This window comes from Budorcas taxicolor, chromosome 11 (genome assembly GCF_023091745.1).
Source record: "Budorcas taxicolor isolate Tak-1 chromosome 11, Takin1.1, whole genome shotgun sequence".
In the NCBI taxonomy this organism is placed as follows: domain Eukaryota; kingdom Metazoa; phylum Chordata; class Mammalia; order Artiodactyla; family Bovidae; genus Budorcas; species Budorcas taxicolor.
Genome location: NC_068920.1, coordinates 31,101,921 through 31,120,842, shown reverse-complemented (window position 1 = coordinate 31,120,842; position 18,922 = coordinate 31,101,921). Strand labels below are relative to the sequence as shown.

Here is an 18,922-nt window from a genome sequence, read left to right as displayed (position 1 = left end):
ATAAAATGCATAGATTAGTTCAGACTTTGAACCAGAAGATGGAGAATAAATTGATAATGGCTCCCATCTACTAAGTACCAGAGGTACTAAGACACATGAAAGTGCATAAGCTTAAACCTAACAAATGATTGCCCCATTTGCAGCTGTGTATCTGTTGTAGAATCTTAACTAGAAAAGATTAATATAGTCTCTAGCATATGGTTGATCTATTAAGTGTATCATTTTCAATTCCCATCAGTACAGAGAATTAAAAGCAATTCACATTTATGTGAGGACAAAGGGACATACTCACCGTCCCACCTTGAATCTAAATCAACTGTACCTTTTCTGACAAAATAGTCTGTCTTCAAAAATCTTGACCGTCCTGATATTTCACAGAATATAACTATTCCACAATACTGATGGCAGCATCCTAATCAGATCTAAGTGAAAGTGAACGTCACTCAGTCATGTCTGACTTTTTGCAACCTCATGGACATTCTTCAGACCAGAATACTGGGGTGGGTAGCCTATCCCTTTTCCAGCGATCTTCCCAACCCAGGAATCGAAACAGGGTCTCCTGCATTGAAGGTGGATTCTTTACCAACTGAGCTATCAGGGAAGCCCTAAATCATATCTAAAGAGCAAGACATTTCAAGAAGTCTGAATATTCTATGGCATGCATGTCAGAGGGTGGAAGATAAAACTTACAAAGATTTAGGGCCCTCCACATTAAGTGATTGCTAGTCTTTCCCATTCTGTTGTTTTCCTCTATTCCTTTGCATTGATCACTTAGGAAAGCTTTCTTATCTCCCCTTGCTTTTCTTTGGAACTCTGCATTCAAATGGGTATATCTTTCCCTTTTTCCTTTGCCTTTAGCGTCTCTTCTATTCTCAGCTATTTGTAACACCTCCTCAGACAACCATTTTGCCTTTTTGCATTTGTTTTTCTTGGGGATGGTCTTGATCATTGCCTCCTGTACAATGTCATGAACCTCTACCCGTAGTTCTTCAGGAACTCTGTCTCTCAGATCTAATCCCTTGAATCTGTTTGTCACTACCACTGTATAATTGCCAGGGAATTGATTTAGGACATACCTGAATGGTCCAGTGGTTTTCTCTACTTTCTTCAATTTAAGTCTGAATTTTGCAATAAGGAGTTTATGATCTGAGCCACAGTCAGCTCCTGGTCTTGTTTTTGCTGACTATATAGAACTTCTCCATCTTTGGCTGCAAAGAATACAATCAATCTGATTTTGCTATTGACCATCTGGTGATGTCCATGTGTAGAGTCTTCTTTTGTGTTATTGGAAGAGGGTGTTTGCTATGGACCAGTGCATTCCCTTGGCAAAACTCTATCAGCCTTTGCCCTGCTTCATTTTGTACTAAGGCCTAATTTGCTTGTTACTCCAGGAATCTCTTGACTTACTTCCTACTTTTGCATTACAGTCCCCTATAATGAAAAGGACATCTTTCTGGGGTTTTAGCTCTAGAAGGTCTTGTAGGTCTTCATAGAATCATTCAAATTCAGCTTCTTCAGCACTTCTGGTTGGGGCACGACTTGGATTACTGTGATATTGAATGGTTTGCCTTGGAAATGAACAGAGATCATTCTGTTCTTTTTGAGATTACACCCAAGTACTGCATTTCAGATCTCTTGTTGACTATCAGAGCTACTCCATTTTTTCTAAGGGATTCTTGTCCAAGTTAAGCAAAAGTTGCTCAGTCTTTTCTGACTCTTTGCAAACCCACAGACTATACAGTCCATGGGATTCTCCAGGCCAGAATACTGGAGTGGGTAAACCTTTCACTACTCCAGGGGATCTTCCCAACCCAGGGATCAAACCCAGGTCTCCTGCATTGCTGGCAGATTCTTTACCAGTTGAGCCACAAGGGAAGACCTTCTTGCCCAAAGTAGTAGATATGATGGTCATCTGAGTTCAATTCACCCATCCCAGTCCATTTTAGTTCACTGATTCCTAAAATGTCAATATTCACTCTTGCCATCTCCTATTTGACCACTTCCAATTTACCTTGATTCATGGACCTAACATTCCAGGTTCCTATGCAATATCGTTCTTTACATCATTGGACTTTACTTCCATCACCAGTCACATCCACAATGGGGTGTTGTTTTTGCTTTGGCTCCATCTCTTCATTCTTTCTTTAGTTATCTCTCCACTGTTCTCCAGTAGCATATTGGGCTGACCTACCAACTCAGAGAGTTCATTTTTCAGTGTCCTATCTTTTTACCTTTTTATACTGTTCATGGGGTTCTCCAGGCAAGAATAGTGAAGTGGTTTGCCATTGCCCTCTCCAGTGGACCATGTGTTGTTAGAACACTCCACCATGAGGTGTACATCTTGGGTGGCCCTACATGACATGGCTCAGTTTCATTGAGTTAGACAAGGCTGTGGTCCATGAACTGGTCCAAGGCAATGCCAAAGAATGCTCAAACTACCGCCCAGTGGTGCTCATCTCACATGCTAGCAGAGTAATGCTCAAAATTCTCGAAGTCAGGCTTCAACAGTACGTGAACCATGAACTTTCAGATGTTCAAGCTGGATTTAGAAAAGGCAGAGGAACCAGAGTCAAGCTGCCAATATCCACTAGATCATTGAAAAAGCAAGAGAGTTCCAGAAAAGCTTCTGCTTTATTGACTATACCAAAGACTTCGACTGTGGATCATAACAAACTGTGGAAAATGCTCAAAGAGATGAGAATACCAGACCACCTGACCTACCTCCTGAGAAATCTGTATGCAGGTCAAGAAGCGATAGTTAGAACTGGACATGGAACAACAGACTGGTTTCAAATCAGGAAAAGAGTACGTCAAGGCTGTATATTGTTACCCTGCTTATTTAACTTATATGCAGAGTACATCATGAGAAATGCAGACAGGATGAAGCACAAGCTTAAATCAAGATTGACAGGAGAAATATCAATAACCTCAGACATGCAGATGACACCACCCTTATGGCAGAAAGTGAAGAGGAACTAAAGAGTCTCTTGATGAAAGTGAAAGAAGAGAGTGAAAAATTTGGCTTAAAGCTCAACATTCAGAAAACCAAGATCATGGCATCTGGTCCCATCATGTCATGGCAAATACATGGAGAAGCAAAGGAAACAGTGAGAGACTTTATTTTGGGGGACTCCAAAATCACTGCAGATGTTGACTGCAGCCATGAAATTAAAAGACACTTGTTCCTTGGAAGAAAAGCTATGACTAACCTAGATAGAATATTAAAAAGCAGATATTACTTTGACAACAAAAGTCCATCTAGTCAAAGCTATGGTTTTTCCAGTAGTCGTGTATGGATGTGAAAGTTGGACTATAAAGAAAGCTTAGTGCTGAAGAATTGATGCTTTTGAATTGTGGTGTTGGAGAAGACTCTTGAGATTCCCTTGGACTGCAAGGAGATCCAACCAGACAATTCTAAAGGATATCAGTCCTGAATATTCATTGGAAGGACTGATGCAGAAGCTGAAACTCCAATACTCTGGCCACCTGATGCAATATACTGACTCATTGGAAAAGACCCTGATGCTGGGAAAGATTGAAGGAGGAGGAGAAGGGGACGACAGAGGATGAGATGATTGGATAGTATCACCAACTCAATGGACATGAGTTTGAGTAAGCTCTGGGAGTTGGTGATGGACAGGAAAGCCTGGTGTGCTGCAGTCCATGACGGTGCAAAGAGTTGAACACAACTGAGCAACTGAACTGAACATTAAGTGAAGTTTTAGAAGTTCAATCATCTTAGGTGTGCTTGTACATTCTCTCTAATATTATGAAAAATGTATTGCATTTTTTCTACTTAACACAAAGAGGCACAATATTTGATGGAATCCAGTGCATTTGGAGGTGGCACATGCCACACCGGGTAATCTGCTATGAACTATCAGGTGACAGAGAAGGCTATAAGCTATAAATAGGTCTCAGAGCAAGAGAGAGATTTCTAACAGGTATAAGCAGCAGTGAGAGTTATCATGTTGCTTGAAACATGTAAAAAAATATATTCGTGGTGCTAGCTTTATCTGTAATAGTTAAGTAAACACTTTTTATATGGCATCTCTGATAGCCAAAAAGGAAAAAGATTGTCATACAGACTTTTAGAGTCTTGGACCATGGCAATGCCTCACATAAGAGAAAATTAGATGTATTGGTTTGGTGCAAAAGCAATAGCTGCTTTGCATTGTTGAACTTTGTTGTTTGATGTTGAAATACATTCTTATATCAATGTGGATATGTTATACCTTGTTTTAATTGGCATTTGTCACTTTATGATTTTTGCTAATGACATTACTTGAGTTTACTTTATATTTATTTTACACTATAGAAATGATATTAGACAAAAAGCAAATTTGAGCAACTGTTTTTATTCAAATTCTTAATGGGTTGTACATAGCATAGAAAACTTGCAACATCAACCCATTTGGGCCAGGAACTGCCAACAAACATATGGTGCAACGGTGGTTCAAGAAGCTTTGTAAAGGAGATGAGAGCCTTGGAGATGACGAGCAAAGGGGCTGGCCATCAGAAGTTGACAATGACCAATTGAGAGCAATCATTAAAGCTGATACTCTTGCAACTATATGAGAAGTTGCCAAAGAATTCAACATTCACAATTCGGTGGTCATTCAGCATTTGAAGCAAATTGGAAAGATGAAAAAGCTTGATAAGCGGATGCCTCATGAGGTGACTGAAAAATTTTTTAAAAATCATCATTTTGAAGTGTCATCTTCTCTTATTCTACACAACAACGAACCATTCAGTCAGACTGTGATATGCAATGAAAAGTGGGTTTTATACAACAAATGGCAATGGCCAGCTCAATGGTTGTACTGAGAAAAAGCCCCAAAGCACTTCCCAAAGCCAAATTTGTGCCCAAAAAAGTCATGGTCATTGTTTGGTGGCCTGATGCTGGTATGATCCACTATAGCTTTTTGAATCCCAGTGAAACCATTACATCTGAGAAGTATGCTCAGCAAATCAATGAGATGCATCAAAAACTGCAATGCCTGCAGCTGCCACTGGTCAACAGAAGAGGCCCAATTCTTCTCTATGACAATACTTGACTGCACATCACACAACCAACACTTCAAAAGTTGAAGGAATTGGGCTACAAAGTTTTTCCTCATCTGCCATAATCACCTGACCTCTCTCACCAACCAACTACCACTTCTTCAAGCATCATGACAATTTTTTGCAAGGAAACAACTATCACAACCAGCAGGAGGCAGAAAATTCTTTCCAAGAGTTTGTTGGATCCCAAAGCATAGATTTTTATGCTTCAGGAATAAACAGACCTTTTCTCATTGGCAAAAATGTGTTGATTGTAATGGCTCCTGTTTTGATTAATAAAGATATGTTTGAGCCTAGTTATAATGCTTTTAAAAAATTTACAGTCCAAAACCACAATTACTTTTGCACTAACCTAATACTTACAAAGCAGCTATTCTGATGTAGTATAAGCATCAAGTGACTATGTAACTGGGGCTTCCTATCTGAGCTCGATGTTGTCAGATCCACCATCTCATAAGGTTAGATTCATGCAGTAAAAATCCAATATACAACTGGAAACCAAACATTTGGATCTGACCGGATCATGTCCAGAGGACATAAATTATGTGAACTAATGGCACAGACACTTAACCTACCTCTGTTACATCAGTATTGCACTCTTAAACTATACTTATGGCCTCATAAGGATCCCCAAAAGACCAAATGCTGGGGAAAGAAAAATTTCAGGACTCTAATATATAGTCAGCTTTATATGTTGTTGTGAGTCATAAGTGAAAAAATGCTACAAAAGATCCTAACTTAGGTGTCACCTCAAAGGGCAATAGTGAGAGGAAATTCTCTCAGGGGGTAGAGCCATTAATACATTCAGCACATTAGGTTGTCTCCTTTGCATAAAAGGAGAAATTGAGCATACACAAGCTATTGGGAGAAGGCAATGGCACCCCACTCCAGTACTCTTGCCTGGGAAATCCCAAGGATGGAGGAGCCTGGTGGGCTGCAGTCCATGGGGTCGCAAAGAGTCAGACAAGACTGAGCGACTTCACTTTCACTTTTCATTTTCATGCATTGGAGAAGGAAATGGCAACCCACTCCAGCATTCTTGCCTGGAGAATCCCAGGGATGGCGGAGCCTGGTGGGCTGCCGTCTATGAGGTCGAACAGAGTTGGACATGAGTGAAGCAACTTAGCCCCAGCAATAGTATTCCATTTATAAAAATGCAAAACAGAAACAGACTCACAGATATAGAAAACAAACTAGTGATTATGCAAAAGGGAGAGGGGCATATTTGTGGTATGGGATTTACTATGTATAATATAGATGAGCAACAAGGATGTATAGTATAACACTGAGAATTATAGCCATTGTCTTATAATAACTTTTAATGGAATATAACCTATAAAAAATACTGAATCATGATGTACACCTAAACCTGAAACTATTATAATGTTGTAAATCAACTAGAGGTCAATAAAAAAGGAAATGCAAATATTTAATAGGAAAATGGTAAAGTATATAAATAATTATAAACTATAAATTTTTAAAAGAATGTACAATAAGGGCTGGCTCATAGTGGAAAAGGCAAAAAGATATGACACTGAAAGATGAACTCCCCAGGTTGGTAGGTTAGCCCAATATACTACTGGAGAAGAGTAGAGAAATGACTCAAGAAAGAATGAAGAGATGGAACCATAGCAAAAACAACACCCAGTTGTGGATGTGACTGGTGATGAAGTAAAGGCTGATGCTGTAAAGAACAATATTGCATAGGACCTGGAATGCTAGGTCTATGAATCAAGGCAAATTGGAAGTGGTCAAACAGGAGATGGCATAAGTGAACATCGACATTTTAGGAATCAGTGAACTAAAATGGACTGGAATGGGTGAATTTAACTCAGATAACTCAGATATCTACTTCTTGAGGCAAGAATTCCTTAGAAGAAATGGAGTAGCCCTCATAGTTAACAAAAGAGTTCAAAATGTAGTACTTGGGTGCAATCTCAAAAAGAACAGAATGATCTCTGTTTATTTCCAAGGCAAACCATTCAATATCACAGTAATCCAAGTCTATGCTCAACCACTAATCTGAAGAAGCTGAAGTTGAAGACCTACAAGACCTTCTAGAACTAAAACCCAGAATAGATGTCCTTTTCATCATAGGGGACTGGAATGCAGAAGTAGGAAGTCAAGAGACCTGGAATAACAGGCAAGTTTGGCCTTGGGCAAAGGCTAATAGAGTTTTGCCAAGAGAACACACTGGTCATATCAAGCACCCTCTTCCAACAACACAAGAGAAGATTCTACACATGGACATCACCAGATAGTCAATACCGAAATCAGATTGATTATATTCTTTGTAGCCTAAGATGGAGAAGTTCTATAAGGTCAGCAAAAACAAAACCAGAAGCTGACTATGGCTCAGATCATGAACTGCTTATTGCCAAATTCAGACTTAAATTGAAGAAAGTAGTGAAAACCTCTGGACCATTCAAAGAAAAGAAAGTGAACGTGTAGCCACTCAGTCGTGTCCAACTCTTTGCAACCCCACAGACTGCAGCCCACCAAGATCATCTGTTCAGAATTCTCTAGGCAAGAATACTGGAGGGGATTGAGATCAAACCTGGGTCTCCTGCATTGTAGGCAAATTCTGTACCATCTAAGCCACAAGGGAAGCCCCAGACCATTCAGGTATGACCTAAATCAAATTCCTTATAATTATACAGTGGAAGTGACAAATAGATTCAATGGATTAGATCTGATAGACAGAGTGCCTGAAGAACTATGGATGCAGGTTCATGACATTGCACAGGAGGAGTGATCAAAGTCATCCCCAAAAAAGAGAAATGCAAAAAGGCAAAATGGTTGTCTGAGGAGATATTATGAATAGCTGAGAAAAGAAGAGAAGCTAAAGGCAAAATAGAAAAGGAAAGATATACCTATCTGAGTTCAGTGTTGCAAAGAATAGCAAGGAGAGATAGGAAAGCCTTCCTAAGTGATCAACACAAAGAAATAGAGGAAAACAGAATGGAAAAGACTAGAGATCTCGTCAAGAAAACCAGATATACCAAGGGAACATTTGATACAAAGACGAGCACAATAAAGGACAGAAACAGTATGGACCTAACAGAAGCAGAAGATATTAAGATGAAGTGGCAAGAATACATAGAAGAACTATACAAAAAAGATCTTAAAGACCCAAATTACCAGTGGTGTGGTCACCCACTGTTCTGGTCCTTTAATGGGCTGGAACCTGGTGGTCTGGAGTCAACCAATAAGAAAGTAAAGGAGAGAGAAAGAGGCTGATATTCCTTGGTTTATACAGAAAGCCAATAAAGCCCCTACACAGGGCTTACTCTATTCACGAAGGCCTCAGGCGCCCTCTCGATGGAGTGAAGGGACAGAGCACCTTCTTGAGAAGGTCTTAGAAGCCCGGGCAGGAAAGTAAACTCAGAGAGCCTCTGTGTTCCAGGGGATCAGCCTGAAAAAGAGAGAGAGAGAGAGAGAGAGAGAGAGAAATCAAGACACGGGGACCAAAGCTCTGATGGAGCAAAGGTGTTTTAATCAACATGGTGTGGCCATATATACTGTAGTTATTTTCAGCAAAGATAAAGGTTAAAATTCCAGACTTAGAAAACATAGGTGATCCATATTAAAGAGAGAGAGAGAGTTGTAAATAATCACTTTTACCATATGGTTCACAAGAAGAAAGAGGGTACTTATCACCCTATAGAAAAACTAACGAAGGAAATGCCTGGATCCCTCAGCCCTGGGAGAGGCTTGCCTCTCCTCTTAATTCCTGAATATTCAGGAATTAATAAGGAACAGAGGATTCCTGACAAATCAAAACAGCACACAGGAAGCCTCCTGTTAAATGCTTCCTGACAACTCACCTAGAGCCATATATCCTGGTATGCAAAGTCAAGTGGGCCTTAGGAAGCATCACTATGAACAAAGCTAGTGGAGGTGATGGAATTCCAGCTGTGTTATTTCAAATCCCAAAAGATGATGTTATGAAAGTGCTGCACTCAACACACCAGCAAATTTGGGAAACTCAGCAGTGGCCACAGGACTGGAAAATGTCAGTTTTCATTCCAATCCCAAAGAAGGCAATGCTGAAGAATGTTCAAGTGAAAATGAAAGTGAAGTTGCTCAGTCATGTCCAACTCTTTGTGAGCCCCTGGACTGTAGCCTGCCAGGCTTCTCCATCCATGGGATTCTCCAGGCAAGAATACTAGAGTGGGTTACCATTTCCTTCTCCAGGTAATCTTCCCGACCCAGGGATCGAACCTAGGTCTCCTGCATGGTAGGCAGACGCTTTAACCTCTGAGCCACCAGGGAAGCCACCAGGGAAGAATGTTCAAACTACCACACAATTGCACTCATCGCACACACTAGCAAAGTAATGCTCAAAATTCTCCAAGCTAGGTTTTAACAGTACATAAACCGAGAACCTCCAGATATTCAAGCTGGATTTAGAAAAGGCAGAGGAACCAGAGATCAAATTGCCAACATCCATCAGATCATAAAAAAAAAAAAAAGAGATAATTCCAGAAAAACATCTACTTCTGTTTTATTGACTATGCCAAAGCCTTTGACTGTGTGGATCACAACAAACTGGAAAATTCTTAAAGAGATGAGAATACCAGACCACCTGACCTGCCTCCTGAGAAATCTGTTTGCAGTTCAGGAAACAACAGTTAGAACTGGACATGAAACAATGGATTGGTTCCAAATTGGGGAAGGAGTACATCAAGGCTGTATATTGTCACCCTGTTTGTTTAACTTATATGCAGAATGCATCATGCAAATTGCTGGGCTGGATGAAGCACAAGCCAGAATCAAGATGTCGGGAGAAATATTAGTAACCTCAGATATGCAGATGACACCACCCTTATGGCAGAAAGCAAAGAGGAAGTGAATAGCCTCTTTATGAAAGTGAAAGAGGGGAGTGTAAAAGCTGGCTTAAAATTCAACATTCAAAAATCTAAGACCTTGGCATCCCGTCCCATCACTGCCTGGCAAATAGATGGGAAAACAGTGGAAACAGTGAGAGACTTTATTTTCTTGGGCTCCAAAATCACTGCAGATGGTGACTGCAGCCATGAAATTAAAAGATGCTTGCTCCTTGGAAGGAAAGCTATGACAAACCTAGACAGTATATTAAAAAGCAGACATTACTTTGCCAACAAAGATCTATCTAGTCAAAGCTATGGTTTTTCCAGCAGTCATGTGTGGATGCAAGCATTGGACCATAAAGAAGGCTGAGCACCAAAGAATTGTTGCACTTTTACTGTGGTGTTGGAGAAGACTCTTGTGAGTCTCTTGGACTGCAAGTAACTCAAACCAGTCAATCATAAAAGAAATCAGTCCTGACTATTCATTGGAAGGAATGGTGCTGAAGCTGAAGCACCAGTACTTCAGCTACTTGATGCAAAGAACTGACTCATTAAAAATAAGCCCGTGATGCTGGCAAGAAATTGAAGGCAGAAGGAGCAGGGGATGACAGAGGATGAGAAGGTTGGATGGCATCATCGAATCGATGGACATGAGTTTGAGCAAGCTTTGGGAATTGGTGATGGACAGGGAAGCTTGGCATGATGAGGTCCATGCGGTCACAAAGAGTTGGACACAACTGGGCGAGTGAACTGAACAATAAGGGCAGGTGCTAAGAAATGAAACAATTTAGAAAATGATTATATTCTACACAGATGATTTTACAATTTATAAAAAATGCATTATACAAAAGAGAAACAAGTGAAAACAAATACATTAAACTACTAGCAAAAGATGTTCTGTGAGATTATATCTATGCTGACACTCAGTTCAATTTCGTCATACCAAATCTTAGGTGAGCACATATCGAGTAATAAATCAACTTATTTCCAAATGCTATTCCTGTTCCAATTCCATATGTTTCTACTACGGTTGACCCTTGACAATGCAAAAGTTAGGAATGCTGATTCCACACTCAATCAAAACTCCATGACTTTTGACTTCCCAAACTTAACTACGACTAGCCTACTGTTGCCTTATTGTTAATATAAAGTTTATTAACACCTATTATATGTATTATATAATGTATCCTTACAATAAAGGAAGCTAGAGAAAAGAAAATGTTATTAAAAATACATAAGGATGAGAAAATATATTTATGGTATGTACTGTATTTATCGATACCATAAGTTTACATCCTCTGTTTACCAGATGAATAGTCTGTCAGTACCTACATTAATATTGTCTTATATGATACAAAACACTGTATATATATATATATATATATGTATTATTAGAAATCAAAAAATATAAAAATAATGTGAAAATTTCATATTTATTTTAAGGTATAATGACATATATTGATAACAAAAAATGTTTATAAATAAATAAGTGATATAATTGCTTCACAGTAGCCTACCTTATACACTAAGTGAATCATTTAATAATGTTTATGGCCTGTGTTATATAGTCATATTCATAATACAGTATTGAGATTATATATTTTTATAAAACTACTTACCTGTGGTGACAGGCTGAAACATAGTTTCTCTAACTGTGAAAGAGAGAAAGAAGTATACTGTATAATAATGTAATTCTTTGAAAGCAAAGTTATAAGCAATAAAAAACTAAAGTATTAATTTTACATTAAGTATCACTCATGCCTACGTGAGGACACACTATCCTCTCCCACACGTCTTACACATGACGCTTTATACATATATTTTTATATATTTATGGAAAATCTGTGTATCAGTGGACTTCACAGCTCTTGCCCATGTTGTTCGAGAGTCAGCTGTAATTCTGCCCCAAGGAATTCATTCTAAACTTAAATTTGTGTGTTAATTTTATATTGTAACTTTGTATGAAATAGTTTTTTAATATGGAGTTCTCTAGCAGGTTTAAACTAAGCCCATTCATCAAAAAACCAATGAATAATAGAAATACTATTATCCCATATACACCATCTGTGGTCTCAGTATTTGACCTTAAGACTATTTAAAGGAATGGATTAAAAGTTCATGTAGTCTTGTACTTTCCTGATTAAACAATCCCAAACTTATTTTTCATGGTCTATGCTTCATGACTAGTATTTTCAATCTAGTTTTTAATATGTGTGAACCATCTATGTGCCAGTATTATGCTACCCTTACAGGAAATAGAGTTCACATGGTTTCACTCTGGACACAATGACCAATTAAACTTGAGGGACTCTGGAATCCCTAGGGCTAAAAGAGCACAGAGCATTGTATGAACGGTAAGCCTTCAGTTACAGCTAAACCTTCTCTCCATGACTCTGTCAGTGTTGCTGGTATTTATAAAATCAGCTTCTCATTGTGTTAGGAGCTTGCTGAGAAGAGCCAGGGTCAGTCAAAAACACCTGGGTGACTGAAGACACTATCTCTAATATACTTTTACCTCATCATATGAACTTTTCTCATATGTTTTTGATTCAGTCCAGTTATGTGCTAATTTCATTCTCAATCTGTGGGCAAAATGTAGCTGAATAAGAATTTCACAAGAGGTGAAATGTCAAAAAGTCACTGCATTTTTCTTCCTGTTTTTGGACCAGACTTCCTTCAAAAGATGCACAAAGAATGGTGTAGACATCTTTTCAACACTAGAAAAGAGCAAAGGTGAGTGATGTCTGCTAAACAGAATTATGTTATTATCATTGAGTGGGAAAGATCTCTCAAGATCATCTCATATACTTCCTTGCCTCTAGGTTGCTTCACATTCAGTAAGCAGAGTTCAATTTGCTTCCTGGGAATCTTGAAATAAAGGTCAAATATTTTCAGTGGCTCCAAAACCACTTGTTATCATTTCACTCTTTTGCCCATTATATTGTCATACAAAAAAAAAAAGGTGTATTTAGGATTCTTTTAATTAGTAGAGGATATAGAAATAAGAGAAGAGTTATGATAACAGTGGGATGAAAATGTCCTTTACAAAGGGTAATTTCATTTTTCTGATAATGTAAAGAATGAACTAATGAATGAGCATCAATGACATCAGAGACATACAAAATGTGGGAAGGAGTATTGAATAAAAGATGTGAAAAAAGAAATATAAAAAGAAATAAAAGAAATAGAAAAAAAAAAACCAGCTGTTGAGTAAAGTGTTTTTATTATGCCTTCAGGCAACTCAATGTCTCTTATTAACCATTGACTTGACTATCATTTACTGGGAAACAATGTTCTCAGTATTATGCTAGACACAAAGAAAAAATGACATGCACATATAATCATTTCATACTATATTATCATAAAATTATAATGTTTCAGCTCCACTAGTAGTAATTTGTCTGTTTTTTCATATACATGGGAAGTGGAGATAATGATACATTATTACTATTAATACTTACTGATAATGATTAATGCTCTTGATACTATTAGTGATAACTAGTTCACATTCACAGCTCTATATTCCAGAGCTGTCCTAAATTCAGATGTGTAGGCCTTGCTGCATTAAACCTATACAAGAACTCTCTTATTATCAATACAGAATCTGTGAATTTTGAACACAAGGATATTCATCAATTTGCCCAGAACCATACTCAGAGAGTAAAGAATCTGCCTGCAATGCTAGAGACCTGGGTTTAATCCCTGGGTTGGGAAGATCCTCTGGAGAAGGGAATAGCTACCCACTCCAGTATTCTTGTCTGGAGAATCCCATGAATAGAGCAGCCTGGAAGGCTACAGTCCACCGGGTCGCAAAGAGTTGGATTTGACTGTGCAACTAACACTTTCACTTATACAGATCAGATATAAAATGCTGGGAGATTCTAGCTACAGAGGCAATGTTCTGAAAAGCTAACTTTTAAGGCGATTTTTTAAAACATTATCTAGTGAGTAGACAGGAGCAGGAAATGGCAACCCACCCCAGTACTCTTGCTTGGAAAATCCCATGGATGGTGGAGCCTGGTAGGCTGCAGTCCATGGGGTCGCAAAGAGTTGGACACGACTGAGCGACTTCACTTTCACTTTTCATTTTCATGCATTGGGGAAGGAAATGGCAACACATTCCAGTGTTCTTGCCTGGAGAATCCCAGGGATGGGGGAGCCTGGTGGGCTACCGTTTATGGGGTAGCACAGAGTCAGACATGACTGAAGTGACTTAGCAGCAGCAGCAGCAGCAGAATTGAACAGACAAAGCAGCATTTCCCTGTTTTGATTTGTTTTTTTATTGATGAAAAATTGCACATCTTTTCTATTTTCACCTTTGCTTCATATTTGTTTGTCCAACCTGTCTATTTATATCCACTGCTCTTTTTTTATTGGAGTTTTGGCCTTTTCTCATAATTATTATGTACTAATTACTTATATTTAGTATGTTAACCATTTTTGCCATGAACTGCACATTTTCATTTTGACTATCCTTTATCAATGTATGAACTTTTTCATGTGAAAATTTAAATGTACACACAAATAAGTCAAGTCTTACATCCTTTTCTATTTTTCAACTGAGAGTATATTATTGGCATTTACTAGATAATGTGTATCTGTAGCTAAAAAGCCAAAATTAAAACTTCATGTAATGGAAAGAATTGTAGATCTTAGCACCATCTCTATTCATTCTCATGTAGGCATCCCATGCTAAAGTTATAGTTTATATATCAGTGTTACTAACTTGGGGAAAAAAGTATTCCACTCTGGTATAAAATATGTCAATTCTTATTATTATATCTTCTTTTTTAAGTCAATCTAGCAGCACTATCTATTTTTATGCTTGTAAATTCAAATGGGGTAGGTCTAAGCAATGAAAATTTAAACATGCAAAGTAGACTAAAGGTATTTAGATGCCCTTGGGTCATATAACTAAATAACTGATAACTTTCACAGACTGAAGAAAATCAACTTTATTTGATTTTTGGCTCCTTGATTCCATTGTTTACAACTCTTGTGTCTTCCTTTGCTGCTTTCTCTATATTTAGGTGGAATTAAGGAATATATAAAAATGAATGGCCTTTAAATTCTGCTTTTGCGTCTTGGCCTTAAGATTACAGAGTGTGCAAATTATTTATTCTCATTGAGTCATAGCAGTAGTAAAATGTAGATCATATCCATTTATTAGGGTTTTGGTGAGAACTAGAAAGAATTATTTCAGGCACTAAGCAATGCCTGTCACTGGTAGTAAATCAACAATTAGCTTATGCATTTTGCAGTTTTCATCAAGGTATTTGGAGATGCTGGGAGATGTCAACTGTGATCATCATTATAAACCACGTTAGTCATAATTTTTTACCATGAATCAAAGCATTTAATACTCATGATAGCTCTTTGTGGAAATGGATGCTCATATGTGTCATTTTAGAGAGACAGCTCAAAAATATCCCAAGAATATACTACTAAAACAAGCATAATTTCTTTAGATCAAGTTCAGATTTACATGATGCTATTATAACCTCTATATTACTCAGCATTTTGAGCATGGATTAAAAACTGCTGAATTAAAACAGCATTTATTCTTAAAATACTGAGAGTTGGGCATGACTCAGTGACTTCACTCTCACTTTTCACTTTCATGCATTGGAGAAGGAAATGACAACCCACTCCAGTGTTCTTGCCCAGGGATGGTGGAGCCTGGTGGGCTGCCGTCTATGGGGTCGCACAGAGTCGGACACAACTGAAGTGACTTAGCAGCAGCAGCAGCAGCAGCAGCAGTATAAGAAAAGGGATAAGAATTGAAATGTATTGAACACATGTAACTGTCCATGTTTCATGCATACAGGTTCATATTCTTGGCATTTAAATGTGATGATTTGCTTCATAAAGTCAAACATAAATACCAAAACAGAAGGGCTATTTTTTAACTATACAATATCCATATTATATTTTACAGGGTTCTATTTAATTGACTATATATTTGGTGTCGAATCATTCACTATGATTATCCTAAGTTCAGTTCTGTTACAATAAGAGTAGTCAATATTATCTATTGACCACTTTCCTATTTTATACTTTTTAGGAATGAAAAATAAATGCATCATCATGAATTGGGCAAATGAGAGTTCCCCGAAAGAATTTGTACTACTTGGCTTTTCAGACAAGCCCTGGCTACAAAAACCTCTTTTTATGTTACTATTAATATCATACACAACCACCATCTTTGGCAATGTGTCCATCATGATGGTGTGCATTCTGGATCCCAAGCTTCATACTCCCATGTATTTCTTTCTTACTAATCTGTCCATCTTAGATCTCTGTTACACCACAAGCACAGTCCCTCATATGCTGACGAATATTTCTCACAACAAGAAAACTATCAGCTATGCTGGCTGTGTGGCCCAGCTCATCATCTTCCTGGCCCTGGGCGCTACTGAGTGTCTCCTCCTTGCTGTTATGTCCTTTGACAGGTATGTGGCGATTTGCAGACCCCTCCACTATGTTGTCATCATGAACTCTTGGTTCTGCTTGAGGATGATAGCCTTCTCCTGGTTCACTGGCTTCAGCAACTCAGTGCTGCAGTCCTCCTTGACTCTTAACATGCCACGGTGTGGTCGTCAAGAAGTGGACCACTTTTTCTGTGAGGTTCCTGCCCTTCTCAAGTTGTCCTGTGCTGACACAAAGCCTATTGTTGCTGAGCTTTTTTTCTTCAGCGTGTTAATTCTGCTAATTCCAGTGACATTGATCCTCATCTCCTATGGCTTCATAGCTCAAGCAGTATTGAGAATCAAATCGGCAGAAGGACGACGGAAAGCTTTTGGGACGTGTGGGTCTCACATGGTTGTAGTCTCTCTCTTTTTTGGAACAGGCATATACATGTATCTACAACCACCTTCTTCCACCTCTAAGGACTGGGGGAAAATCGTTTCTCTCTTCTATGGGATATTCACACCCATGTTGAATCCCCTCATCTATAGCCTTAGAAATAAAGATATGAAGGAGGCCTTTAAGAGGCTGATGCTGTTAACATTTTACTATAAAAAGTAACAAGTGTTCCATCATGATGAGAATCTTCTAAGTCTTTTTTTCTCTTGAAAATAGTAATAATGTTCAAACTAATTTTTCTATTTTTCAGGCTCTTACAAGTTTACAGAGTTAGGTCAACAGTTAGAAAATCTTCCTAACTTCAGGAAGCAATGCTGAGACCATAAGCTATATTTTTCTAAATTAAAAGTTCCTTTGCCTTCTATAAGGTTCCTCAGTGAACTTTGTTTCTTGAGGCCAAGCCATGCTAATTCCCTCCTGTCAATGCCTGACTATTCAGAACACTTGGATGGTTTACCTTCCCACTTATACTATATGTTAGAGAACTGTCTTGTCTACCACCTTAGTTAGGGAGTTCCATATCTTTCTGACTAAATGACCAGCAATCCCAAGACAGAAGTTTTCCCATAGCACACAAGTCCTCATATGCACGCTTCAGAACTGTTCTAAGCATGTAGTCTGTCCCAAATCTAGTAACAGCTGACTTTAAACTAGCTAAGTGTGTGCATCTCATCCTAGAAACTGGAAATATTAGCTGAATTTTTGAAATATTTATTTATATATTTTTCACTGTGCTGGGTTTTTGTTGCTACACACAGGCTTTCTCTTGTTGGGGTGAGTGGGGCCTACACTGCGGTTGCAATGAGAGGACTTCTCTTGTTGTGGAGCACAAGTTCTAGGGCACGTGGGCTTCAGTAGTTGTGGCAAACGGGCTAAGTTGCTCTGTGGAATATGAGATCTTCCTGGGTCAGGGATCAAACCAGTGTCCCTTTGCATTGCAAGGTGGGTTCTTAACCACTGGACCATCAAGGAAGCCCTCAGCTGAATTTTATTTCTAACCTTCTTTTTAATTCATCCCTTTATTTCCAATGAATTGCATTTTTTTCCTTTCTTCTTTCATTCCCCAAATCCTTACTTGTCCCAAGTTCTGCAACCAAGCACACAGGATCTCCTCTAAATTATGACGTTATTTATAAAAATGGTAATAGGAAATTTTTCTAACATTGATCTGAATTAATTCACTTTATTTGGATAGTCACTCAATAAGTATTTATTGATCACTAGGTAGCACTAGACCAGAGAGAAAACAATCAGAGTTCCTCTACTAAAAAATATTCTAGTTCGCAGAGGAAACGACTCTTAACCTCAGATACTTAAATGATTACTTGTAGTTAACAATGTAAGGGCATAGATGGGACAACATTTTAGGCAGCAGAGAAAAGGTTACAAAACACATACAAAAAGAGGCTGTAGATGATAACTGAAAAGTTGAAAAGTTTGGATTTTATCCAGTTATGAAAACAGAATACTTAGATCACAGAAGGTAGCAGAAGCACAAACTATCTAAAAATGTAAGTACAGAGTATGGCAGAATATATAATAAGCATGTGTTTACTAAATGCGACATTTCAAATAAATGGGAAAGGGAAAAAGTTTAAATATATGGAGTTTAAAATGTTTGTTTAGCACAAAAAGAAAGCAATAAGCATTTCAAGACACTGTAAATGAATGAATACAATTATATCTCAATATAAGTGCCATTTTTAAGATTTCCCAACCATTTTCTACCACTGCCATCTCTTTTTGAATATATGATAGACATTTCCAACTCAACACAATCAAAAGCTGAACACCTGCTCTCTCCACCACAAAGTCTTCTTCTAAAGCTCACTATTTTAGTAAGTTGATTCACTTGTTGTGAATCTGCAAATCAGAAACCATTAGCCATATCTTAAACCATCTCTTGCATAGTTTTCCATATCAAAACCATTACCAAGACAAATCAGTCATTCCTCTTTCGTACCTCCCACCCCTCCATTCTTTTCCATCTTCACACTCCTGGTTCCATACTCTTTTTCTGCTGCTACTGCTAAGTCGCTTCAGTCGTGCCCGACTCTGTGCGACCCCATAGACGGCAGCCCACCAGGCTTGCCCATCCCTGGGATTCTCCAGGCAAGAACACTGGAGTGGGTTGCCATTTCCTTCTCCGAAGGAAGAGG

At 38.3% G+C, this 18,922-nt stretch overlaps 1 protein-coding gene and 1 non-coding gene across 2 annotated transcripts; one reads left to right on the top strand and one right to left on the bottom strand.

Annotated features, from left to right (window-relative positions):
• Positions 1-9,267: 9,267 nt before the first annotated feature.
• TRNAG-ACC (transfer RNA glycine (anticodon ACC)) lies at positions 9,268-9,339 on the bottom strand. The gene has a single exon. It is a non-coding gene; the product is annotated as a tRNA-Gly (tRNA).
• A 6,644-nt stretch (positions 9,340-15,983) lies between these two features.
• On the top strand, positions 15,984-16,925 carry LOC128056345 (putative olfactory receptor 2B3). Its single transcript, XM_052649102.1, has one exon. The coding sequence runs from the start codon at positions 15,984-15,986 to the stop codon at positions 16,923-16,925; it is 942 nt and encodes a 313-aa protein (XP_052505062.1).
• Positions 16,926-18,922: the final 1,997 nt, after the last annotated feature.